The following is a 27,678-nucleotide window of genomic DNA, read 5'->3' as shown; positions in this document are numbered from 1 at the left end:
ATCTGTGGGGTGTCGCGAACGCGCGTGCACGGCAGCATCATCACGCGCAGCATCTTTCGCCCACCTAGATCCCTTCATTTCACTTCATTGTTACTTCTCAGACAAAAAGAGCGTTTACTACCGCGTCGTATCGGGATATTCTGCTCTCCTGGATAACCGTGAGGGCATTTGTGCGGCTGGATTGGAGTGTTTTCATGGAAAATGGCGAGATGGGCTCACGCGTGTCTGCTGCTGATGATGGGGATTTTCAGCGGATCGTGGACCGCAGTGGACGCGCTCACATTTCCACAGCATTACACGTAAGAAACGCTCACATTTTCACAGGATTATATGAAGGAATCGTTCATTTCCACAGCGTTACATGTAAGACGCGCTTTGTAAGATGACAATTTCCACAACGTTACATGTCAGAAATGAAATATTATCCAAAGCAATGCACCTATGAGAGATGTCCTCAACGTTACGTTTAAGAAATGTAAATTTACACAGAAATACACACACACAAGAAAAGGCCGTTTTCAAAAGATATAATCATTTACACATGTATCAAACGTTCATTTCCACGGCAATGCACGTACAAGAAATGTAAATTTCCACAACGTTACGTGTAACAGATTCTGGGAAAGAAAAGCTCATTTCCACAACATTACACGTAAGAAAGTAATTTACACAGCATTGCGTATAAGAAAAAAAAAACATATTTCCACACTGTTACACTTAAGAAATACTAATTTCCACAAAATTACGCATAAGATATAATCATTTCCATCATTTTCTCAACGTTCCATGTCAGAAAAATCATTTCCATAACATTATACATACGATACACTCACGTGTATTACCACACATTTAAATGTTTGTTGAAATTGACATGTTCATACCCTGTTTTTATACAGTCTATGGTTCATACGTGTTTTGGGAAAATATGAGTTTACTAAGTTATACTTTGGGAACAAATTTGTCCCCTAAAGTTATGTAAATATGGCTGAACCTCTTTTTGGTTGGGTCTTCAATAGAAAAAAAAATCATACAATATATATTTTTTTAAATGCAAATGTAAGGTTCATGTTAAATTGTAGTCAATATAGTTAGCTTTATATATAACAATCTACATTAACATATTTAGGTGAATGTGTGTCTTCTGGCAGGCAGACAGCACTGACATCTATCTATCTATCTATCTATCTATCTATCTATCTATCTATCTATCTATTTTCAAAGTCTGTCTTCTGCGGCTTAAAGTTGATCTTTCTCTGTAAAGTGAATATGGGTCACAGCAGCCTCTCGTTTCCCTGTATCTGTGTCTGTGTCTCTAGGGAGTGTGTGTCAGGTAGGCAGCAGTGAGGATCTCAGCTCTGTGCATGTGTGTGTGTGTGTGTGCTTCTGGGCATGCTCAGATCAGCTGCTGAGAGTGCATCAGATCGTCTGAATCACTGACACACACACCCTGATACACTCTCACCTCTACATATTGTGTAACACATGCTGCTAAACGTGCAGGAAACCAGAGCATGTGTGTGTTTACAGTAGCTGTGATGGAAAGCAGAGACTGAAATCTTGCTGCATTCCTCTAGAATAATGAAATGTCATCTGTGATATTAATTTGCCAAGTGACCTTTATCCCCTTTTCGGTGAAGTCAACAGATATAAGTAATAAGAAGGCACAAGTATCCCAATAATTATTGTTTTAAGCCAATATTTTTTCAATCATTAGTACCAATACTCTATACTTTTTTTTTTGGTAATGTGATGTTATAGTATTTGTTTTTTTGGTTTTGTTATGTGAAATGTAATGTTTGATGGTTTTTTGTGTGTGTATATATAGAGAGAGAATATCCCAAATTGTCCAGTCGTCTTATCCTCTCAATTAACACAGATTATTAAAAGCTCAACCCATAGAGATTTCTCTAAGCGATCGCTCGGTATGATCTTCTCTTGTTAAATGACAGTCGCGATTTAATTAGGTTCAGAGTGTGGATGCTAAACGACCTGAACTTATGTAATATAACATAACTGCAGTCGAGCTGTAATCACGTACAAATCTGTTGTCGTGGAAACAGGTGATATTTATGATCAGACTGCAGGGTTGTGATTTAACCGTACATGCTGTTCTGTAACAGAACCAACGGTTTATTAAAGCCGAACGGACCCCACAGATGCTTAATAATTCATCTTCATCTGCAGACCAGGACTGTGATGCATTGAGCAGCACGGTTTGAATGTAGCCTGTGTGTTTGTGGACAGTATAAACACATCGCTTTCTGTACATTGATTATATTGATCGGTTTAGCCAACTGTGAGGATATTATATCATGTTCTGTAACTGATACTGACTGTGTGTAGTACGAATGAGGACAGTTCAGTTGAGGTCATAATAATAAATTGACATTACATTACATTACATTACAGTATTGCAGAGAAATACTATTCATGTTAATGTTTTCTGATCATCGTCATCAAATTGTTTATACTGTATTATATACAGTCAGTTGGGTAAAACTGTATTGTCATACCGTCTAGTCCTACTCAAGAGGATGGCTCAAGCTATTTCACTGTCAACAGTAAAGATTAACTCATAAAAATGCTGATATGTAGCTCTTAAAGGGCTCTATGTAGAATTCAGAAACCCTTGTTATTAGCGACACCGGTGGCCATTAAAAGGATACTCCACCCCAAAATGAACGAAGCTTTTACGGGTTTGGAACAACATGGGGGTAAGTGATTAATGACAAAATTTTCATTTTGGGGTGGAGTATCCCTTTAAGTGAGCTGTGATCAGCAACTTATTGCTCGTGCTCTTGCAGACGCTCCATAGTAATACAAATGAGCGACGGCCAGTGTGATTTACCCACATCATGTGGACAGATGAGGTTCATAAAATGACACTGTTATGATCGTTGCCCTTGGATTTTCACAGCAAAACTGAGTCCTTCACATAAAAATTAGTCTACATGCTATAATTTTTTAAGTTTCCTTACATGCTGTTCACACATTGGCAATAAAAAGCGATTTAATTCTTTCATAAAGCCACTTTAATATTTTAATTTGGTCCATAGAAAAACTAGCTAACTTTAGCTAGTAAGCGAACGTCACTAGAGCTGAACAGCTTTTCCTTCTGCTCTGTAATAATATTCAGTGAACAAATATCTGATAGTATATGTTTTATGACATACTTAGCCAGTTTGCACTGCGCACCAAAACAGCTTCTTTCATTGTTTGTTTTTCTTTTTTTTTTTCTTTTGGAAAAGGGAACCATTGATAAATTAAAGGGTTAGTTCACCAAAAAATGGAAATTCTGTCATTAATTACTCATCCTCATGTCGTTTCACTCCCGTAAGAGTTTTGTTCCTCTTCTGAACACAAATGAAGATATTTTTGATGAAATCCAAGAGCTTTCTGTCCCTCCATAGGCAGCAATGCAACTTACACATTCAAAGCCCAGAATGGTAGGAAAGACTGTTACGCCATGTGACTCCAGAGGTTTAAACAATCCATGTCACATCAGTGGTTTATCCGCAATTATACAAAGCTATGAGAATACTTTTTGTGCGCAAAAAAAAAAAAAAAACTTTATTCAACAATTTGTCTCCTGCGTCAAGTGACACAGAACAGCAATAGATCCAGCAGATATTCTCCAAAATGGCACCAGGGTGTTGCGGAGGAGACAAATTGTTGAATAAAGTCTTCTTTTTTTTGTGCACAAAAAGTATTCTCGTAGCGATGTATAATTGCGGATGAACCACTGATGTCACATGGATTAATTCACACATCTCCTTGCTACGTTTCTGGACTTGGGAACATTTCAGTTGCATTGCTGTCTTTGCAGGGTCAGACAGCTCTCAGATTCCATCAAAAATATCTTAATTTGCATTATGAAGATGAACGAAGGTCTAACGGGTTTGAAACGACATGAGGGTGAGTAATTAATGACATAATTTTTAACCCTTTAACCTCAGTTTTATTAAATGATGTGAGTGCTTTGTTTGCACAAAAAAACATAATTTACAACTTTATTTACGAAAATGTAAATTCATTCGAAACCTATTACAGCGCATGCATGTAAAACAAACAGTACGTCAACGAGACAGGCTGCAGCAATAGTCCATTACACTGTAGTCCCTAGTTACTTAAAATGTAGTATTTCTTAGCTTTTTGACACTATTTGCTCTGCTCCGCTATCAATCCTATAATAAACACTCAAAATTGGGTTGTGCAATTTCAGAGACGGACAGGTAATTTTACTTTATTAGCTTAATATATATATATAGTATATCTATATATATATATATATATAAATCACTGATAATCGGTCATGAAATATGGATAATATATATATATATATATATATATATTATGCTAAGTTTCATGACAGAAATCAGGGATTTATATCACTGTAGGTGGATATATCATGGCATTTTTTTGTTATTTTGCTGAAAATATATATAAAAATGTATATGATATGTATGCTACAGTGTTATAAATTCCTGATTTCTGTCATGAAACTTACAGCAGTAGCTGTGTTTGTCCATTGTATAACGGTTTTGTTTGTGTGTGTTGTGTAGGATCATGCACTGGGCTCGTCGCATTGAACAGGAGATTGACAGAGTCCTGCAGCACATCAGTGGCGCTCAGCAACTGAAAGGGGTAAGACTCTGTGTGTGTGTGTGGCTTTTCCAGTATCTCTGTCAAACGTGTGCTCAGTACCGTGGGTCTGGCTTGCATGTCAAACACCCACGAACAATGAAGAACACAGACACTCCAGCAGAATCCGTGCTGGAGAATATAATGATCCTGCCATTCCACCATCGAGAGGCTACAGCGTCTGAATGCATCCTGAAGCTCTGTGTGTGTGTGTGTGTGTGTGCGCCTGCTCACATCACTGAGAGAGAACAGATGGTTCGCCCCTCATTTATTTACCCAGAATGCCACAGTGCTGCAGACAGAGCGCTTCACTGCTGATGATGATCAATACAGGCATATAACCAGCACGTTTGTAGATGCATTATTTGTTAGGTCATCATTATTATTTAAGATAAACAGGTTTCTAATGATAACTAATGATCTTCTCTTGAAGAGCCTCTAGAGCTGAGATTAAAACCGGTGGGATTTTATTCAGCAGAAATACACATCATGTGACAGCTGTGTCTTCTGAACCATCCTGACTCTGGATAATGCTCTTGACCCTAACACTTGACCTCTAACCTCGACTTTCATCCGTCTTTGTAAGAGGAGTGTTTGATTGTCTCTCCATCTCTACAGACTCATTATATTTCTCTGAGAGTGGGCATTTGTGCATTTGTTTAATGAATTTTGATGCATTTATGCATTTTGTGTTCACAATTTCACCATTAAATTTCACTGATAATGCATTACAGTTCTTTGTTGTGACGTATTTCATTTATGAGGAGTAACATCATAGTTGGAAAAACTGAAAGTAAAATGAAATGCAAGATGAAAAATTGTGGTGTGCAAATTGCATTCAGTTTTCATTTTGTGCCGTTGTCACATTTGCACATTTCAAATTCGAGAACCAAAACAATGCAAACAGATAAACATTGCTAAATTTAGGCTGATTTTGGCTGAGTTTTTTTTTATCAGGATTAGGTTGGATTGTGTTGTTTTTTTTATTTTTATTGTAATGTTTATGTTTTTGTTTTTTCTTTGGAATAACAAGTTCATGGGCTTCATCTTGACTCATTGTCTTGCTTTAAATGCTGCATCTGAAAGTTCAAGTTGTCAGTGTGTAAGTGAGCGTGTGTTTGATGTTCCTGTATTGATCTGAGCTCTAAACAGCTCTTGTTCTGGACTCAGAGGTTATTTACTGGGTTAATGAGGCTTCAGGCTTCAGTCACGCAGCTGGATTTTCAGCAGCTGTTGTCTCGCACCTCACGCTGGAGCCCAAACACTCATTTACACAAGGTAGAATCATTGCAAAATGAGTTTATTTTTAGTGCGTCACATCTGACAGGAAGTTACAAGGGTTTCCCAGTGCTGAGCATTAATAATGCAAAGCACAAACATGCAGCTCGCTCACCACTTTCCCCAGCTGATGGATCCTCTTGATGGTATATTTAGTACATCAAGAGAATATATACTGTATGTGCCATTCAAAGGGTTGGAGTTCAGTTTGGTTTGGAGTCAGAAAGATTTTATCTTATTTTTTTAAGTAATAGCCTACTTCTATTTAGCAAGGATGCATAAAATTGACTCTAAAGACATTTATGTTACAAAAGATTTTTTTTTTTTCTAAATCAATGCTGTTCTTTTGAACTTTCTATTGATCAAAAAATGCTGAAAAAAAATGATAATAATCAGAAATGTTTATTGAGCAGCATATCAGCATATTAGAATGATTTCTGAAGGATCATGTGACACTGAAGACTGGAGTAATGATGCTGAAAATTCAGATTTGATCACAGGAATAGATTACAATTTTATATATATTCAAATAGAAAACAGTTATTTGAAATTGTTATCATATTTCACAGTATTACTGTTTTTACTGTGTTTTTAATTAAATGAATGCAGCCTTGGTAAGCAAAAGAGAATTTATTTCAAAAACATTTTAAAAAATCTTACAAACCCCAAACTTTTGAATGGTAGTAGTGTATATATATGAATGCAGACTTGGTGATGTTTTGATGTTTTGTTTCAGATATATTTTAGAAGAAGGCAGTTCAGTCTGGTCAGAAATAACCCTCGAGAAATCGTAGAGAAAGTTGCGACTGACATCGAGAGACTGCTGGCCAAGAAACGCAAAGCGCTTGAGGTAAGAAAACACACAAAATCACACACGCTCTTCCTTAAGGATCAGTTTTGATGGTTCTGGTCTGTATTTTGCTTCAGAAACTTGCGAGTGAAGCAGAGCGTCTTCAGAAAGATCATCGGTGGCAGGATGGGATCAAGGTCAGATGACTTTAACCTCACCACTTCATGGTTTTTACGTTCACTTATGTGCATTACGCAATACTTTTGCTCAGTTTGAAATTTCATTTATCACATTATTGTTTTTATTACCTTTTGCATGTGTGAGTCATCTGAGTCGATTCAGACCAATGACTCCTGTATTGTTTCAACTGATTCATTAAAATGAACCGCACCTCTCGAGCGTTTCATTCTTGAATCTAACTCTATGCTTTTTTTTTCCATCTGCGATAATTGATGCTCTTTTTCCTCTGACATTCACATCTATGTTTCTCTGATAACGATACGAGCTTTACAGACAAACACACACGCTGTGAGTCATGATTTCTGTGAGTCTGTAGCTGGAGGGTCTGTGTAAACCCAATAGATCGCGACGTCTTGTTTTTCTGACTGATTTGACTCATTAGAGCTGTTCAGCTCGACTGACCACACATGATCATACAAGTGAATTGTGCTGAACTAAGAGTTTGTCATGTGGAGGACATCTGTATTTGAATCTTCAGGTTCTCGAACTGATCTTAAACAGCAGATTTTTGTATCTCTGTTCTGTGTGTGTTTATTTCAGGAGGAAAATATTGAATATTATAACTCTAAAGCAGAGATGGACTATGTGAGTACATCTCTATCTATTGTGAAAACGACCCTAAAAATCTTACAATGCAAGACTTTCAGTGTAGATTTTCATGGTTTAAAAGTGGGCCTGTGAACTATTTTAAGAAAAGCATATGTAATGTAAAGGAAAATGATGCTTTTTTTTTGGTATGTTTATAGAAAATATTCATGCATTCATACACCATTTCTTTTTAGAAGCTGGATTCTCAAACTTCTAATTCCGAAAGTACTATTTTTTTTGTTGTTTTTTTATCATATTATGAATGTTTTTTTGGATATGAGTCAATCAGGAAGAATGGATTGAATCAATGATTGTTTATATCATGATTCTCATCAGGACGGTGAGGACATTGATTCCCAGATGTCGTTGAAACTGGAGTTTGTGTACGATCCGAACTTCAAAAACCATGTGAATTACTCACACACCGCCGTCCAGATCCCCACAGACATCTACAAAGGCGGTGAGGAACCAGACTGATGCTATTAGATCTTTGTATGAGTCAATGAGGGTTCATGACGTATCTGTCTGTCGGTAGCTCCGGTGATTCTGAACGAGCTGAACTGGACGCAGGCATTAGAGCGAGTCTTCATAGAGAACAGCAGAGACGACCCGTCGTTGCTCTGGCAAGCGTTTGGTAGCGCCACCGGTGTCACAAGATACTACCCAGGTAACTCTGTGCATGATGAGGCAGATCACAGTTTGTTTTGCATGAATTGTGAAACCAGCCAATCAGACTGCAGCCTGAGACCACTAGAGGTCGACCGATACCGATAGCTAGGTTGGACCACATTGGCCGATACGATTAATCAACCGATAGTTTTTTACAATGGATTCTAAACGGAAACTAAAATAGTGCTTCGCACTTGTTCCAGCAATGGATTATCGGTGCCGATTAATCGGCAAAACCGATTAATCGGCAAAACCGATTAATCGGTCAACCTCTAAAGACCACATATGTGCCAAATAAGTAACATATTTTCTCTTTTAGCTGCTCCCTGGAGGGCTCCAGATAAGATCGACCTTTATGATGTACGACGCCGACCCTGGTAATGCATTTCCTTTCAAGTGTTTGATTTTTGTTTCTTTCAGTGATCCAGTAACTGCGTTTGGAGACTTCTAATCATTGGTTAAACTGTCCAGTAAACCTACAGTAAATCAACTTTTTTGTCAATAGTCAAACAGTTGATTTGAGCTTTGATTGGTCAGTTTAGGTTTGAGGGCGGGGCTTAACGGCTCTTAATACTTAAACTTGTATCGCTGTTTTCCTCAGGTACATTCAAGGAGCGTCCTCGCCCAAAGATATGGTCATCCTCGTAGACGTGTGAGTATGTGTGTGTCCTGTTAACAGCTGCACGTTTGCTTGATTTTGTTTAACACTGACATTCTTTCCATTCACAGGAGCGGAAGCGTCAGTGGACTCACTCTCAAACTGATCAAAGCTTCGGTCATGGAAATGCTCGACACACTCTCAGACGACGATTACGTCAACGTGGCCAGGGTCAGTCAGCTACCTTTGTTTGCTGGATTTTAAAAGTAGTTTTGATTTGATAACCCACTTTGGATTTTCATGGACAGTATCTAGCCGAGTTGTCCAAAGAAATGCATTATTTTACAGGAAACAAAACATTTAAATCGGATTGGATTTACTCAATATTTTACTCAAATTTCAAAGTGCATCGTCCATTGAAAAAAATGACACTTTTGGTAATCGGGTGATAAAATATTCAAAAAATATTTGCAGACATAATGAAATAAAAATGCTTTTATTAAGCTAAATAAGTTAGTTATATGTTAAATAATCACTTGTGTTCATGAAGCTGTATATTTACATTTTCTCTCTCTCTGCTTCTTGTCGTAGTTCAATGAGAAGGCAGAGGCGGTGGTGCCCTGTTTTAAACACCTGGTTCAGGCAAACGTGCGTAATAAGAAGATCTTTAAAGAAGCTGTGCAGCAGATGCAGGCCAAAGGAACCACTGATTACAAATCCGGCTTTCACTTCGCCTTCAACCAACTGCTCAATGTGAGTCTGAACACAATGTTAACAACAATTCAATTGATAAAATCTGATGCATTGTATGCAGGTTACAGTCAGGAACTTACAATGGAAGTGTATTGGGCCAATTTGTAATAGTTGAAGTGCTGTTCAAATACAATAGTACAGCCATAATACATTTAGCAGACGCTTTTATCCAAAGCAACTTACAGTGCATTCAGGCTATACATTTATTTATGTAGTTATGTCGATTTTTACAACTTCATTGCCATAACGGAACGCCATTAACTCTAAAACAACTGTAAAAAAATAAATAAATAAATAAATAAATGAATGCCTTTAAAATCTGCATACACCTGTTACTTCTTGAGTCAGTCTTGACATGGTGTAATTTAATCTTGTAAAACATCCATAATTTAATAATTTCCTATTAAAACCATTTAGGACCTGATTCGTAGCATGCAAATATGCATAACATCACATGTAAAGCCTCAGTTGATAACCGGGGCAAAATTGACCCATAAATATGTAACTGTTTTTTTCTTATGTCTCTTGAAAAATTATTTTTAAAAATGTGGAAAATATTTATTTTGGCTATTCGTGACACACTTCCAAAATTTGGTTACCATACTAAAACGATGCATTTTTTCCAAAGTCAAAAATGATCTCAAGGCAAAACATGAGTTACATAGCTGTTCAGCTCAAATAATCCACAAGTTTAAACAGAAGAAATAACATAAATTATAAGCATCAAATTTCTGCATTTAAATCATTCAAAAATGTCCCACTCACTTGCATTTTAAGAATTGCACCATAACATTATAAAATATAACAACAAACATAGATCATTTGATTAAAGAAATGCAATGACTTATTTCTTTGCTTCGGACACAGTATTCTAAACTTCTCTCTTTCTGTTTCTCGTTCTCCTGCAGAAGTTTAATGTTAGAAGAGGAATGTGTAATAGAATCATTATGTTATTTAATCTGTTGTGTTATTTACTGACGGAGGGGAGGACCGAGCTCAGGACATCTTTGAGCAGTACAACTGGCCCAATAAGACGGTCTGATCATCACCGCCCATACCATTTCACATGACATGATATGATTTATATCTTCTTTCTCTGTTGAGCGTCTTTTATTTCTGGTGTGCCGTTGTTCTCTGGAAGTGCTTGTTCCTCATAATTAGCCCTTTCCTCCAGCAAAACCGCTCGTTTCCTGTCTAATTTGCCGGGATAATTGTGGGATATGTGATGGTCTCTGCAGGTCCGTGTGTTCACGTTCTCAGTGGGGCAGCACAATTATGATGTCACTCCGCTGCAGTGGATCGCATGTGCTAATAAGGGTGAGACACATGCTCATTTGGAGGAGATGCATTAAAAAAAACTGCCCGTACTGTAATGATATAAGTTGACTTATGTGGTGATGCATGTTGAATTATACAAAAATGACATGTGGTGTCATCTCAAAGAGTGTCTCTGTGTCTGGGGGGTATTATTTCTTGGTGATCCTCCATCTGTGCTATAAGGATTAACACCCAGGTGAGTTACACACACACACACACACACACATAAAAAATTAATTAATTTTTTTTATTTTTTTTTGTATTTTTTGTGATTTTGGTTAATTTAATTATTTTAGTTTATAATAGTTTCTATTAAAATTAAACATCTTCATTCCTTATGTTCATTTAGTAAAACAAAAGCATGCCTTGATTATTTTAACAAAAATGTTTTTTGTCTCGTGGTGTACATTTAATCGGTACTGTGAATAGACAAAAAACATTTTATTTCAGTGCAAATACATAAATTACTGAGATATTTTATTTAGAAATGATCAAAAATAATCAGTCTGTATATTAAAATTTTTGCCATATCACTCAGCCATAATACAAACTCAAATGGTGTGTTAATGAAAGGTAAAATGCTTAAATGCATGTGTGTGGCAGGAATATCTGGACGTGTTGGGCCGCCCCATGGTTCTGGCAGGAAGAAGTGCCAAGCAGGTGCAATGGACCAACGTCTATCAGGACGCGCTGGTGAGAGTCGCTTCGACCCGCCTGCCGTGTGTGAAACATACGGCCCGCTCTGATTCCGTCATACTCTGATGCCTCATAAAACCCCGTTAGTTTGCTGAGTGTGTGTGTCGTGTTTTATTAACAGGGACTGGGGCTGGTGGTGACGGGGACGATGCCGGTGTTCAACCTCACTGTGGACGGAAACTCTCAGGTGACGCTCAGTCAATGATGGATCAGCACTGACAATGAACTCTCTTGTGTTCATAGCGTTGACAGCAGTGTTTGTGTGTGTTCAGAATCAGCTGATTTTAGGGGTGATGGGGGTCGACGTTCATCTGGATGAGCTGAAGAGACTCACGCCACAATACAAGGTGAGGTCATTTACACTGAGAAACCTATGACTGAGTCCCCTCAGCTACCTCAGCAGTTTCGTTTTTATGGGGTAACATAACCTAGTTTAGATTAAGTGGTATTTTTGTCTTGAACAAAATACATTTAAAAAGCGAACATTATATTATTTTTATATTATATTTTGTTATTTTATGACAAACATATATCATCAATATGTTTTTCTAAATGTGGTTCATATGATTTTTTTAGGGATCTGTGTCTGATATAACATATATTATTAAAAATTCTAGTTTTGTTATGATAGGCTGCTTGACTAATCAATAAAAATGTGTCGGCTCCAAAATCTTTATAACAGTTGAAGCATAGTTACTGTTTTGTCAGATATTTTGAGTGGCTTCTAAGTTAATATTGTATTTAAAAAAAAAATGTTTTGTTTAATTTGCTATCATTGATTTTATATTGTATATTGTCATTATATAAGTCACTGGCTACTGAAAAACTCCCTTTTAGTGTTAGTTTTTTTTTATCCCTCCACTATGAGAAAAGGAAAACATCATCGCAGACTCTTTTTCTTTCTCTCTGTGTGTAGCTGGGGGCAAACGGATACATCTTTGCCATCGACCCAAATGGATACGTGCTGATGCATCCGAACCTGCAGCCTCGAGTGAGACTCAGATTCTTCATCCGCTCCATCAGAAATCACAGCACAATCACACTCATTTGTGTTTTTTTTTATGATTTATTTGTAATGGAATGGCCAATTTTTGTATTATGTATTATTTTGGGGATGCAATATGACCCAGATGGGCTCAGGACGGGTTTTGTGAGTTTCATCTTGCTTATGATTGTGTGTTTGTCTCAATGTTATTCTAGTAACATATATATATATATGTTCATATTGTGTGTTTGTCTCAATGTTATTCTAGTAACATATATATATATATATATATCTTTTTTTTTTTTTTATTTTTTCAAATAAAAATAAATAAGATATAAATAATGTTTTATTTAATAAAAATTAATTAAAGAAAACTAAATTAAAACTAGCTGAAATAAAATGATTTTTTAAAAGCATATTATTTTAGTTAACTTTAATATTAGGTAACATTTTTATTTTTTTATTTTTTCTTAATGGTTTTGGAGGAAGAGGATTTGCCAGAGCCCGTGACGCTGGACTTCCTGGATGCAGAAGTAGAAGACAGCAGCAAACAGGAGGTACAGTCTTTACTAACCTAAAGTGCTGATTGTCCTCGTTGAACTTGCATCTTCCTCTGATGTTCATAACAAATGAATCATTGTTTTCGGTGTGGGCGGCACCAGCACACTCACTTCATGTGTTAAATATGACGTTTGGCTGAATCAGTTGTCTGATCGTTTCTGTTAAATCAGCAGGAGCTCATGGATTAGTTTAAACATCTGCTTTCTGTCCTTTTAGATTCGTCGGCAAATGATTGATGGCCGATCGGGAGAGATGACAATCAAAACTCTAATTAAATCAATGGATGAGGCAAGTGTGTGTGCCATTAATGTGTCAGATGAAACTAGGACATGTGTGATATCTGGGACATGACTTTCTATAAATGGCTCAAAATTACAGATTTAATCTTCAGATCTACATGTGTATGATCCCTCAAATGATGTCACTGATAGGCTGCATCCAAATTTGCATAATTGCATTACAGACACATATTATTTCACTGTTAATGTTAAAGTACATACTTTTAAGTATGTAGAAAGTTAGTACTCCAGTTTAACGTAAAACTATGTCTTAATACCACAAATTAATTTATTTGCGTGTTTGCATTAAAATGGTAGCATATAAATTAAGTTTTTATTGATTAAAACTCATTATAAATTTTTTTGTTAAAAATTAATTACAAATACTTCAATTTAACTCAAAAATAAAAAGAAAAGGACTTCACCCACAGGACATCGGAGATGTTGATTTGTGTTCGTATTTTTTTTAAGAGAGATTTGGAGAAATTATAATGGATAGCATTGAAATTGGACTGGTGCAGAATCCAATAATCCACAAGCAATCAGAAAGGAAACCATCAATCAGTTAATTCCAAGAAGAAAATTCGTGCAGGAACCCATTCCACATGCAGAGGATTTTAATTTACTGAGCAATTCAAAGCTCCATAACATTTATCTTAATTGAATCGTTTATCTGAAAGAGAGATAGCCAGATTAAGCAACAATTGCATTAGAAACTTGGTCCTATATTCAATGAATAATTAAGTGCCCCGATAATGGAGTTATTTTCCTCCGCTACATCCTGCACCGTTTAAATGTAACAACAATTTTGCACTGAGCTTGTCGCAAGGTAACAAGATGTTCCCGGATAATGAAAGTGGATGACTCCCGTAGCGTTTTGACTCTCATTTGGACTGCCTCCATCACAAACGAGAAAGTTACTGAGCAAGTGAATGTAAAGCTGGATTTCTCCAAATGCCGTTCCATGATACATTTCTCCAAATCTGGTCTAATGAAGAAACAAATTCATTAGATGGTCTAAATTTTAGTACGAATAGTATTTCATTTTGCATGAAAATGTCCGATAATGAAATGGTTTCCCGCAGCGCTACATTGACGAGGTCACGCGTATGTACAGCTGGACGGCCATTAACGACACTGATTACAGGTACAAGAGTCAATTCGGCAGTTCAGATCATAAGGTTTGACGTTAAACATGCGAAACTCATGGTTTGTTTTCATGTGCCGCCCCCTGCAGTCTGGGTCTGGTACTTCCTCCCTACAGTGAATATTACATCCAGGCTGATCTCAGCGATGTCATGTTACAGCTGCAGTGTGAGTCTTTCATTTAATAAGGATGAGGCTTTGTGTGATGTTTCGTTCTAAATAATCCCTCCTGCGTTTCTCTCAGATTTACAGTCTCTGCTGCCTGATTCGTTTGTGTTTTGTGGTCGGCTGTGTTTGTGTTTCTAGGGTATACACATCCACCCATCCGTCATGATGTTTCTTCTGGTAAAGGTTTGAGATATTGTGTGTTTTGTGTAGATGTATGGTCATCCTCTCTCTTTCTCTCTCTATGTATAGAGAATACTGCAAGCGTCTGCAGATGGCTGAGAATAACACACAGTTCCTGGCAGACTTCCTGTCTCTGATGGTGGAGATCTCACCTGAATCTGAAGACTGTGAGTAACGTTCACCTCTAGACCAGAGGATGACACCATATTACCAATATTACAGGAATAATAATTCAATATTAAGTACTCGTTATTAAATATTACAGAACTATAGTAAAATATTATAGGAGTATTTTTTTTTCCTCTGATGAAATATTACAGCATTTATTATGAAATGTTACAGCTCTATTTAAATTTTACAGTATTGATATAAAAAAAAAATTATAGCACACATTACTAAATATTATATTTCTAATAAAATATTCCAATATTGATTGATAAATATGTTAGCTTTTATTGCTCAATTTATGGTTCTACTTGATATATATAAATATTACAATTCTAATTATACATTACAGTACTGATTAATAAATATTACAGCATTCATTACTAAATATTACAGCATTACAATATTGATCAATAAATATTTAAATGTTGATTATTAAGTACTACAGCTAATAATTGAACATTACAGCTTTGATCATGTGATATTACAGCTCTAATTAAATATTTCAGCATTTATTAATCAATATTGCATAATTTATCACCTAATATTACAGTTTTGAGTATTAATAAATGTTAAACCATTGATTACTCGGTCACAAATAAATGTTAATTAAAAATAAATATAATATGCAATATTGATTGTGAAATATTTGATCTCTTATGATTACAGAGCTGATTTTTATATTATTTTTATATCACCCATAATTAAATAGCAGTATTATATTGGCAAAAACTAATTACAGCAGCCATAATGAATTAATGAATCATCAATAACTAATGTTATAAAAAAAAGAATAAAATGTTAATAATTGAATCATTTTATATTCTCGCCATCTGAAATGTGAAGCTGTCTCACACAGATGAATTCAGCAAAACGTTTGTCTCCGGTCATGAATCCATCAGTGAACTGTGACATGGTTGTGATGGTGCTCACAGGTGACCAGGGTCTCATTCATAACCTGATCTTGGATTCTGGGATCCTCTGGAATCTCGCGACACGCGTTTGGCAGAACAAGGATCTCAACACGTAAGATCAGAGCCGTCAGAGTCTGGTGATTTACTGGATTAAGTGGATTGAGATGTTGATCAGAAATCTCTGCAGGTATGGCTTCCTGGCGCTGTTCGCATCTACCAATGGAGGCGTCACACGCGTTTACCCCAACATGTGAGTGACCGAGCTTCTGACTGGGCTAATGGACACTTAATTACAAATACAATTAGCTTCATCTGCATATGTGTGTGTGTGTGTGTGTGTGTGTTTTAGTTTGTGTGTGTGTGTGTGTGTGTGTGTTTCAGAGCTGCTGAATCATGGGATGAGGATCCTGAACCTCTGAACTCAAACTTCTACCGTCGCACTCTAGACAACAAAGGCTACATCTTCAGGGCGCCGACACGAACCTGTGAGTCCTCATCCGAACCAAACAATAACCCAATCAGTCACTGATTAGCACTGAGTAACTATATCCAATGATATTATATAGGATACATTTTTTAAAATGTTTTTTGAGTGAATTGTAAGTAATTGTTTTATAAATTAAGATTTGCACAAATATATCTAAAATAAATGTAAATACATTTAAAAATCAGAAATTCAAAACTTTGTACATTTAACTAAATATAACAGCATCGATTACTAAATATTACATTAAATATCACAGCATTCATTACTAATTTTTAAGCTCTAATTAAATAGTACAATATTAATTAAAAAATTAAATATTACCATATTAAGGAATATTTCAGAATTCATTATTAATAGTACAGCTCTACTTCAATTATTGTATATTTGTATTATTAATACTGATTACTAAATATTACAGCATTGATTACTATTTTTTAATGTGCTAATAAAAAATTCAAATGTTGATAAATAAGAATTTCAGTATTTATTACTAAATGTTACAGCATTCATTGCTAAATATTACAGCTTATCTTCAATTATTACTTTATTACTTTATTGCTTACAGCTGTAATTTAATAAATTGGAGTATTGATTAAAAAATATGATTAAATATTTCAATATTGTTTACTAAATATTACATTTCAAACTAAATATTACAGCTGCTTGGTTAATAATTATTAAAATATTTAATACTAAATATTACAGATTAATAAATTAATATTACACCATGGATTCATTAATATTTCAACATAATTATTAAAAATTAATTATTACAGATCTGATTTTTCAGTCGCAGGACCCACAATGAAATAACAGTATTATATTGACAATAACTAATCTCAGCGGCCATAATGAAAGGGTTTTTTTTTTTGCGATCATTAAATTTTGTATTATATATCAGGCACCCCATATTAGTCAACCACTATTGAAAAATTCATAAAATTATGTCAAAATGAAGTAGTAAAAAAACATACTGGTAAAAAAAATTGTATAGCCTGAATGCACTGTAATTCGCTTTTGATAAAAGTGTCTGCTGAATGCATAAATGTAAATGTAGTCTATTTTGATCTCATGTTAACTTTATGCATTAATATGTGTGCTATTCAGCCCTATATGAAAGTGTTTGACTGTTTTAATGTCTCTGGTGTTTGTGTCTAGCTATGGATGATCTGTTAATCTCAGAGAACGGCACCGTGGGGATTTTGGTCACCACGGCCGTGGAGGTTGTGATCGGGGGCAAAACCATGAAGCCTGCAGGTGTGTTTCTGCAAATAGGCTGCTTGTGACATTTGCTCTCTGATAAACCAGGTGAAGATCACTTTAGAAACTGTTCTGTGGTCTGTCTCTGACTGTGTTCATCTGTGTTCCTGAATATAGTGGTCGGCGTTAAACTGGATTTGGAGGCCTGGGTCGACAAGTTCAAGATCCTCGCCAGCAACGTATCAGACAGCAGACAGGCCGCACATAAGGTATGATTGTTTGGGGGGAAAAAGAAATCATGGAAGAAAAACATCATCTTCTAGCACTCTGTTCATCTGTACTGGCATGAGTGTGGTGAGATATCGTAACTTCCTGTTTGTGCCGTGCAGTGCGGCCCCTCCAGATCCTGTGAGATGGACTGTGAAGTGAACAGCGATGTGAGAGAAACTGCACACACAAACTCTGCATGATTACTGAACATAGTGTCAGCTGATCTTGTCTTGAATGTAGTTGTTATGTTTCAGGATTTGTTGTGTTACTTGATCGATGACGGAGGTTTCCTGGTGATGTCCAATCAGAGGGATCACTGGAAGAAGGTCGCTGCTCCGATTTTTTCCAGCTTTTGTTAAGTACATAAAAAATCTTGAGCATAATCTTGATTCATATTAATCTGCTTTTCTGAGTTTGTGTGTCTTCGTGTCCACGTCTGTCTCAGGTGGGTTTGTTCTTCGGCGAGGTCGACCCCTACCTGATGTTCGCCCTCTACAACAACTCAATCTACGCCCGGCATCAGACCTTCCAGTATCAGTCAGCCTGCGAGCCGATGGCCAGCAGCCACACGGGAGCCGCACACAGAGGATTCTACGTGGTGAGAACCGATTAGTTCATGGTGAACGATCACATGATGTTAAATTATATATGCGACCCTGGAGCACAAAACCAGTCGGTGGGGTATATTTGTAGTAATAGCTAAAAATACATTGCATGGGTCAAAATTATTGATTTTTCATTTATGCCAAAAATCATTAGGATATTAAGTAAAGATCATGTTCCATGAAGATATATAGTAAATTTTCTACTGTAAATATATTAAAACTTAATTTCTGATTAGTAATATGCATTGCTAAGAACTTCATTTGGACAACTTTAAAGGTGATTTTCTCAACATTTTGATTTTTTTGCACCCTCAGATTCCAGATTTTCAAATAGTCATATCTCAGCCAAACATCATCATATCCTTACCAACCATACATCAATGGAAAGCTTATTTATGCATGATGTATAAATCTCAATTTCGAAAAATTGACCCTTATGACTGGTTTTGTGGTCCAGGGTCACATTTGATGCAGCAAGTTTGATCAATAAAGTATAGAAGTATTTTGAGATTAAAAGTATGTTTTGTTCTCTTCAGCCCTCCATTGCTGATTTTCTCAGTCTGGCCTGGTGGACATCAGCAGCTGCGTGGTAAATATATCCACACTATGTTTTCTAAAATGTTCCCTGTTGGTTGTTAGAACAACATTCAGCAGAATTGTGTAACATCTAACGTCTCTGGTTTCGCAAATCAGTTCATGCCCTAATAACGGTGACTCAGATACTCATGTTGTAATGTCACTGGTTTCTTTCAGGTCTGTTCTGCAGCAGTTCCTGTATGGACTCATCTACAGCAGCTGGTTCACCACAGGTTCTTAAAAACAACATCTTAAACCAGTCAAGCTGTTTTTTTTTTCTGGTTTTATAGCCCACTCTTTAGCTGTTCATGCTGGAAGACAAGCTTAGGCTAGTTTAAGATGTTTTTGTTTAACAGGACCTTCCAAAACAGCATTCTAACCATAATGCAACAGTGCACAATCACACAAACAACATTAGCATGCTGTTAAACTATTGAGCCAGTACTCCAAACTCAATAAATACACAGCTCATACATTTTAATTAGACATTCTTTAGTGATACATGTATTTGTAAATGAGCTGTAAACATTCTGGGACTGCATTATGCACATTTGTGTCTTCTAGAGATGTCTGGGCTGAAAGTTCGGACACTAAAGGGAGCAGCAGCTGTGTGACGGTTCACAGTCAGTTCTACTTCACCAACACCACCAACTCCTTCAATGTGCTGCAGGATTGTGGGAACTGCTCCAGGTGTGTGTGTGTGTGTGTGTGTGTGTGTGTGTGTGTGTGTGTGTGTGTGTGTGTGTGTGTGTGTGTGTGTGTGTGTGTGTGTGTGTGTATGTGTGTGTGAAATTCATTTGTGCATATTAACACACATTTTTCCCAACATATTAAACCTCTCTTTCTGTTAGGTTGTTCCACGCCAAGCGTATAGAAAACACGAACCTGTTGTTTGTGGTTGCTGAGACGCTGCCCTGCAGCTCCTGCGAGATCGAGAAACTCCTACCTGTCAGAACAAAGTGTATCCTTCCTTCCCATAATCCTCTGCACACAAAGAAACACTAACCAATACTGATCTGCTTTTATCCCCGAAATACTGCTTTCAGCTGTCATCTGTGTTTGAATGATGGATAGATGACAGACGGAGCTAGTGGCGTTTCCTTAATTTTTATTCTCCAGCTCAAGAAGAGAATCCATGTGAGGTGTTAAACTCTGCCCGCTATCGGAAAGGCCCTGACAAATGCTTCGACTACAACTCAGAGGTGAAGCTATGTCTGTTGCTCTGATCAAACACAGTTTGTTTGCTGCTAAAATTATGTTTTATAGACAACATTCATACAACCATCCAGAACACTTGAGCAATCACATAGCAACATCCTTGCAGCAACATAGCAACCGTCTGCCAGCTGCCCACAACACCCTAGCAGCCACATGGTCAAACAGCCAAAACCCTCAAGCAATCACATAGAAATGTCGCGCTCAAACACATAGCAAAATTCTTGCAATTACTTAGAAAACAACCCAGAACACCCTAGCAACCGAATAGCAGATTCCTGGCAACCACCCAGAGTACCTATTAACCACATAGCAACATCCTGGCAATCGCCCAGAACACTTGGGGTATCGCATAAATATGTCCTGTCAACTACTCAGGATAACCTAACAGCTGCATAGCAGCTTCTTGGCAGCCTATCTTATCACTCAAAAAACTGCATAGCAACATCCTGCCAACCATCCAGAACACTCAAACAGTCGCATAGAAATGTTCTGTGAACTACTCAGAAAACTCTAGAAACCACATAGGAACATCCTAACAGCTACCAAGAACTCTCAACCAATCACATAGCAACATCCTGGCACCACTCAGAGCACCCTAGCAACCGCATATCAACATCCTGACAACCACCCAAAAAAACACTTGCATAGGAATGTCCTGTCAACTACCCAGAACAATTTAGAACCCTTATAACAACATTTTGACAACCACCTAGAAACCCTAGCAACTGCATAGCAACATCCTGGCACCTACCAAGAAAACATTAGCAACCACATAACAACGTCCTGGCAAACACCCAGAACATTCTAGAAACCACATATGTCCTGGCAAGCGCATAGCAACATCCTGCCAATCACCCCGAACACCCTAGAAACCACATAGCAACCACCCAGAACACTTGAGAACTAAATAGCAACGTTGTGACAACCACCTAGAACACCCTAGCAACTGCATAGTGACACCTTAAGCAACTACGAAGAACTCTTTAGAACAATTTAGAACTCTGTAGAACAATTTAGAACCCTTATAGCAACATCCTGCCAACCATCCAGAACACTCAAACAGTTGCATAGAAATGTTCTGTGAACTACTCAGAAAACTCTAGAAACCACGTAGGAACATCCTAACAGCTACCAAGAACTCTCAAGCAATCACATAGCAACATCCTGGCACCACTCAGAGCACCCTAGCAACCGCATATCAACATCCTGACAACCACCCAAAAAAAACACTTAAGCAATTGCATAGGAATGTCCTGTCAACTACCCAGAACAGTTTAGAACCCTTATAACAACATTTTGACAATCACCCAGAACATCCTAGCAACTGCATAGCAACATCCTGGCATCTACCAAGAAAACATTAGCAACCACATAACAACGTCCTGGCAAACACCCAGAACATTCTAGAAACCACATATGTCCTGGCAAGCGCATAGCAACATCCTGCCAATCACCCAGAACACCCTAGAAACCACATAGCAACCACCCAGAACACTTGAGAACTAAATAGCAACGTTGTGACAACCACCTAGAACACCCTAGCAACTGCATAGTGACACCTTAAGCAACTACGACGAACTCTCAAGCAACCACATAGCAACATCCTGGCACCACTCAGAGCACCTTAGCAACCGCATAGCATCATCCTGGCAACCACCCAAAAAAAAACACTTAAGCAATTGCTTAGGAATCTCCTGTCAACTACCCAGAATGATTTAGAACCCTTATAGCAACATTTTGACAACCACCCAGAACGCCCTAGCAACTACATAGCAACATCCTGGCACCTACCAAGAAAACATTAGAAACCACATATGTCCTGGCAAGCACATAGCAACATCCTGCCAATCACCCAGAACACCCTAGAAACCCCATAGAAACCACCTAGAACACCCTAGCAACTGCATAGTGACACCCTAAGCAACTACGAAGAACTCTCAAGCAACAACATCTGAGTAAAACACCTACACACATCCTAGCAACTACCAGGAACACTCGAACATCCACATAGAAACATCCTGGCAACCACCCAGAACACTCAAGCAATTGCATAAGAATGTCCTGTCAACTACCCAGAATAATTTAGAAACCACAAAGCATCATCCTAGCAAGTGGAACAACTTAAAACTATAGCAACACCCTAGCAACCTGTGACAAACAACTTGGCTTTGTTTATGGTGATTCTATAGTCAATGTTAACCTAACCGTTTTCTGTTTCTCTGTTTCCGTCAGGAGAACACGTCGGAGTGTGGCAGCGCTCACTCTTTACACTGTCCGATGCGAGTTCTGCTCTGGATTCAGTTATTGTCGCTTTACCTCATTCTACAATCGTAATCTGAGTCCCACTGCCTTCAGTGTTCCTGTCCCTCATCCGTACGCCGCTCCGGTCCTGGTTTTCCAGCTCTCTGTCTCATCGTGAGGTGCATTCCAGCTGTGTGCTGTTACAGCAGAGCATGATGGGAAAACGTGTCTTAGTAACCCCAACATTGTGCAGATCCAAAAAAACAAAACTGTCTTAAATCATTTCACCTTTATATTCGTAAAACGTCCAAAAAAAAACAAAAAAACAACAACAATCTCTCTGCTGCCGTAAAGTATTTTTGCTTGCCAAAAACAGGAGAGGACCTGGTTTGTTTCAAAATACTGGAACACGACACAAGTTTTGACGGTTATTATCACAATCTCGCATTGTGTGTTTATTTGAGTCTTGCTTCGTTCTCGATTTAGTGCCAAACCCTGACGTATGTGGATGCTCAAACGCTGGGGACTCGCAGCTTTCATTGAAATGTTGTTTTTTGAAGCTTCCTTACCAAGAGAGAATGTCGTATTATCGCAAACTGCTTCGTTTAGGAAAAAAGAAAAAGATTTCGATTTTGTTTTGTGTTCATTTAGAGCTTATGTCGAAAGTTTTTAGGGCATATATTGTGTCTTGAAAAAACTGCTGCCTGGTTTGTTACCCAACAGTGCCTTGGCGCACTTGTCCAAATGGACCTACAATAGCACTGGACGTGGACTCAATTGACCCTGAATGAATGATGGAGAAATATACGGTATTGAATGTTTACAGTATAAGGGTGAATTTTATGAAACCTGGCAAAAGTTCATATTTCACCCCAAAATCAAAAGATATAAAGAAAATGAAGCACATTTTTAGGACCATAAGGATTTTAAAAGCACATTTTCCCTCTAAATCTCATTACCGTAATGCGAAAAAAAAACACTTTTTCTTATTACTGTAATGTGGGGATAAAAATATTTTTCCAATATGGTAGCATTTGTTAAAATGCCTTAATTTATGATTATTTAAATAGTAAAAAAACAATGTCAAACAATGTCACAACGCAAAGAAATCTCCACAGTGTTCCTACAAATACCCTTCATTTTCTTTTTAAGAGTTTTGGGGTATTTTTCTGTTGATTTTGGGGTGTTTCTCGTGAGACTCGCCCGTGCACGTATTTTGGCATTTAGTCTGGGTTTATTACACTTATTCTACTGATTCTGTCTTTAGAAAGTCACTCAAATGGTTTTAACTTTTTCTGATGTAAATATGATTATTCCACACTGACTTGATCTAGTTCAGTGTGTTTTAATGAAATGGAATGCAAGCTGATGTTTCGATGTCCCGCTGCATGCTGGGAAAAATGATAACTGCTATTAAACTTGATGAGTTTAGAACATTTACTGGAAGGAGAGTCGACCCTTCGAGCCATTGAACGGACCAACTTTATCTTTTTAATGAGTCTGTAGATGTTATCCGAGGGTCGATATGTATTTATTTTGATTTCATTTAAAAGATACAGTGTGTATATTGCTTGCGAAATGTATCAAGTGTGAATTTTGAGACGCTTTCATGCTTTTATTGAAATGTTTTGGATTTTATCGCAGATGTTTTGTTGCTTTTCAGTGATTATATATAACATTTTAAAGGTCCATTTAGCCAAAACGTTTAAAATAATTAGTTGGTTGTATTTCATCTTTTAACGTGGCCACACTTCCAAAACAAATGGGTAGAGATTGTTCTGAACTGAACTGAAAGGGTTTTGCTTGACGTATTTTGTATCGTAATGGCTTGAGCAATACTTGGAATTATGTCAACTACGCTGAAATGCAAGTGAGCGCTACTGAATTAGTGTAAAGAGAGCATGAAATCAGTATTGAGCCGCTTTCTGTGGATGACTTTGATTCAGGCTTGTCTTTGAATATCGGCTTAATGTTTGTATGTGAGCTATGAGCGTACTAACAGTATTATTTCATGCCAGTAAGAATATTTATACTATTGTCTTTCTGTAAAAAATTCTGTGTTACAATGAACTTGATGTGAATAGGAATGTTTTAATTCTTTTTTTGTTTTTATTTCGTCCTGCAGATGTTTGTTAACTATATGTGAAAGGGTTTTTCCTCCCTTTCTGCGGTCTTCCATATCACTTCATTTTGTACAGATGGCACAAATCTGTCAAGAAAGGCAAACTTTGTATCATATTGTGTCATTCACTTCTGGGAGATGTTTATAAGAGAATTGGTGAGATAAAGACATTCATATTTTTCACGTCAACTGGGTATGGATTTTTATTTTTTACTCCAGAAATATGTATTTGATAATGAAAGAGAACAGCAGGTTTTTTAATTACAGCAGTAAAACAACTGCAAGTTATTATATTTTATGATTACTTCCTGTGGTGATCTAGGCTTTACTCGGCTGCTTCCTTGCTCTGTAAAGAAAAAGAAAAATGGCATTACGTCACGCAAGTGCGGACTCAGAGGAGGGTTTAGGCTGCGATTTGAGACAGGGCCACAGTCTTGGCATTACCAGAAGCCTCCAGCAGAGGGTTGGCAGCAATGATTTGCTCCTCTAGCGACCCCTGGTGGGAATTCAAGTAAGTCAACACCGACAGCCACTTGTAGGGAATGACTGTGACACCAGGTCTGAAATGGAGATGCAAAGTCCAAATTTGTTGTCACCCTTTATTCCTAACACTCTTTATTTACATGAACACAATATAATGTGCTTAGACTTACACACATCATCCATGCTGCGTAACGCTTTTTGAGATTGCACAGAGGTGGGTCATCATGGCCATGTCTTCAGTTTTGTCAAACTTGGGTGAGTTCATTGGAAAGATTTCATCTTTTTTTTACCGTGAGGGTCTGAGAGCAGACATTATTATATAACTCAACAGTTTATTTGGAATATGATAATTACATGGACACGGCAATATTCAAATATCAGTCTTCTTTTTGGATTTTCTTTCCCACAAAGAGTTTTGACCGTAGCCTTCCCACCATTTTTATTAACAAGAGTACCTTTCAGGTACATGTTCTCAGGTTCTGACACAAAGTAGGCCGTTTTGGCGTCAAACTGGGTGTTTTGAGCCTCGATTTTGATTTTAAGCGTCATTCTTCTGTATATTTCCTTTTGTTCTTATACCATAATGGAGAATTTCTGTTTCAGGAACATGAAACATGATTTTATGAACACATTTTACCATATTAAAGACTGTTTGAGTTCTTATTTACCTTATTTTAGTGCCCTAGAACAGAAAAACTACAAGCCAGAGATGTGCGGTCTGTGAAAATAAAGTAGTTGATCAAATGTTTAATGTGTCTAATCTTCTTTGCAAGATTTTAAAAGGTGTACAAGTCCAAAGAATCAATAGTTTTCCATCTGTATGTAAAGTGAACTTCATCTTAACATAGATGGATTCCCGTCAGGTCTTTTATAGAGATGTTTAAGTGAACTCAGCAGAAAGCTAACACTATTTTGTCATGCACTCTCAGAAAAAAGGTACAATAGCTGTCACTGGGGCTGTACCTTTTCAAAAGGTACATTTTGGACCTTTTAGGTGCTAATATGTACCCTTAAGGTACCAATATGGACTTTTTAGGTACAAAGTTGTGCCTTTTGAAAAGGTACCGCCAGTGATAACTTTTGTACCTTTTTTTCTGAGAGTGTGTGTATATTTGCTGTATAGGCTGTGACACTTGGCTTTCCATTTATAGATCTCTTTTTATCAATAATGTATTTTGTTGCCTTCCTCATGCTTGGAGTCCTTCGTATCCAGTAGGTTATTGGAAACACTTGATGATAATTTTATATTTATTTTTAATTTGATTTTAAATTTTAAATTAATTATAATTGGCTTTACAGACCAGTAGTTTGTGTTCAATTAAATAAGAATGATTTTTTTAATTCAGTACAACATAGTTGACTTTACACTACCTTATAGATCTGTAAAGTTTTCATAAATGTAATATTGTTTGTTATTGTTGAGTTTAGCCCTAATCATTTACTGACACATGTCAACAAAACAGCTTTGACATTTAGCATTTGAATTACTTAGCATTGTTTTCGTAATATTTTTATGAATTTATGGAAGTATCTCAATAATCTAATGTCACAATCTCACGGTTTTTAAAACCAAAGCATTATAAAACAACTGATACACATTTGCACACTATTCTTAGTGTACTGTGAAATGAAAATGACTGAAATGATTATCATAAACAAATTAATGCATATTAATAGAGCTGGCTATGTTTTTTGTTTGTTTTTTTGTCTGTTTTTTGATGATTATTCGGTTGATATTATCATAAACAAATTAATGCATAATATATATATATATATATATATATATATATATATATATATATATATATATATATATATTTTTTTTTTTTTTTTTTTTTTTTTTTTTTTTTTGTTTTTTGTTTTTTTTTTTGTGTGTTTTTTGTTGTTTATTGTTTTGGTATATATATGTGTTTTTGAAAATTTCTTTTAATCATATACTGCATTGTGGTGCACTTTGAGATGAATTGGAGATTCAGATGAAAATCATTTTGACTGGTCAAGTTGTGAAATTAGCAACCGTGTAGTGTACTTTAACAATATTTAACTTGTATTCTACAAACCTATAACAAGTAAAATGTTTTATATTTTAATAACAAATGGCTAAATCAAACCATACAGTAATTTGTATATTTTCATTTCAAAGATAAAAGTAGATTCCTTTTTCACAACTGATTCAGATGTGGTGAAGGCATTACATAAATGACATTTACAACACACCTGTATAAATCTAAAATACATGGTCATGTTAAAATAAATAAATAAGTTGTTACTTCTTTATATTGTTGCTTATCTCGCCCCTTACAGACTCACAATACAGTGAGTTAGTTTTATTATGTCATCATGTATAGGCTACACACTTCAAACGACATACTTTTAATAGCAAAACAGATGAATATATGAAAATATTTAACAGCTAGTGGCCCATTTTCTTGGCCATTTTTTTGTGATCCAGTGAAAACGCACTAATATTTTCAGAGTCGCTTTAACACGAAACAGGAAACTCATGAAT

The 27,678-nt window shown here is 36.6% G+C and overlaps 1 protein-coding gene across 1 annotated transcript; it reads left to right on the top strand.

Moving 5' to 3' along the window:
• LOC109046398 (voltage-dependent calcium channel subunit alpha-2/delta-2-like) lies at positions 1-24,875 on the top strand. The gene is given in 39 exon segments (XM_042712373.1): positions 1-299; positions 4,563-4,644; positions 6,656-6,769; positions 6,847-6,906; positions 7,490-7,534; positions 7,874-7,997; positions 8,073-8,204; positions 8,526-8,583; positions 8,808-8,858; positions 8,936-9,035; positions 9,396-9,557; positions 10,466-10,522; positions 10,525-10,593; positions 10,796-10,902; positions 11,037-11,070; positions 11,478-11,567; positions 11,692-11,757; positions 11,843-11,917; positions 12,487-12,561; positions 13,041-13,112; positions 13,333-13,404; positions 14,480-14,541; positions 14,632-14,708; positions 14,785-14,847; positions 14,960-15,055; positions 15,989-16,079; positions 16,155-16,217; positions 16,349-16,452; positions 17,613-17,711; positions 17,832-17,923; positions 18,044-18,091; positions 18,179-18,250; positions 18,370-18,522; positions 19,066-19,118; positions 19,283-19,338; positions 19,672-19,795; positions 19,957-20,066; positions 20,225-20,307; positions 22,556-24,875. Coding segments are annotated over 39 exon segments (3,291 nt in total). The 5' UTR covers positions 1-201; the 3' UTR covers positions 22,658-24,875.
• Positions 24,876-27,678: the final 2,803 nt, after the last annotated feature.

The sequence above is a fragment of the Cyprinus carpio genome, chromosome A22 (assembly GCF_018340385.1).
Source record: "Cyprinus carpio isolate SPL01 chromosome A22, ASM1834038v1, whole genome shotgun sequence".
In the NCBI taxonomy this organism is placed as follows: domain Eukaryota; kingdom Metazoa; phylum Chordata; class Actinopteri; order Cypriniformes; family Cyprinidae; genus Cyprinus; species Cyprinus carpio.
Note: the sequence above shows the minus strand (reverse complement) of the source record. Positions and strands in the feature narration are given on the sequence as shown.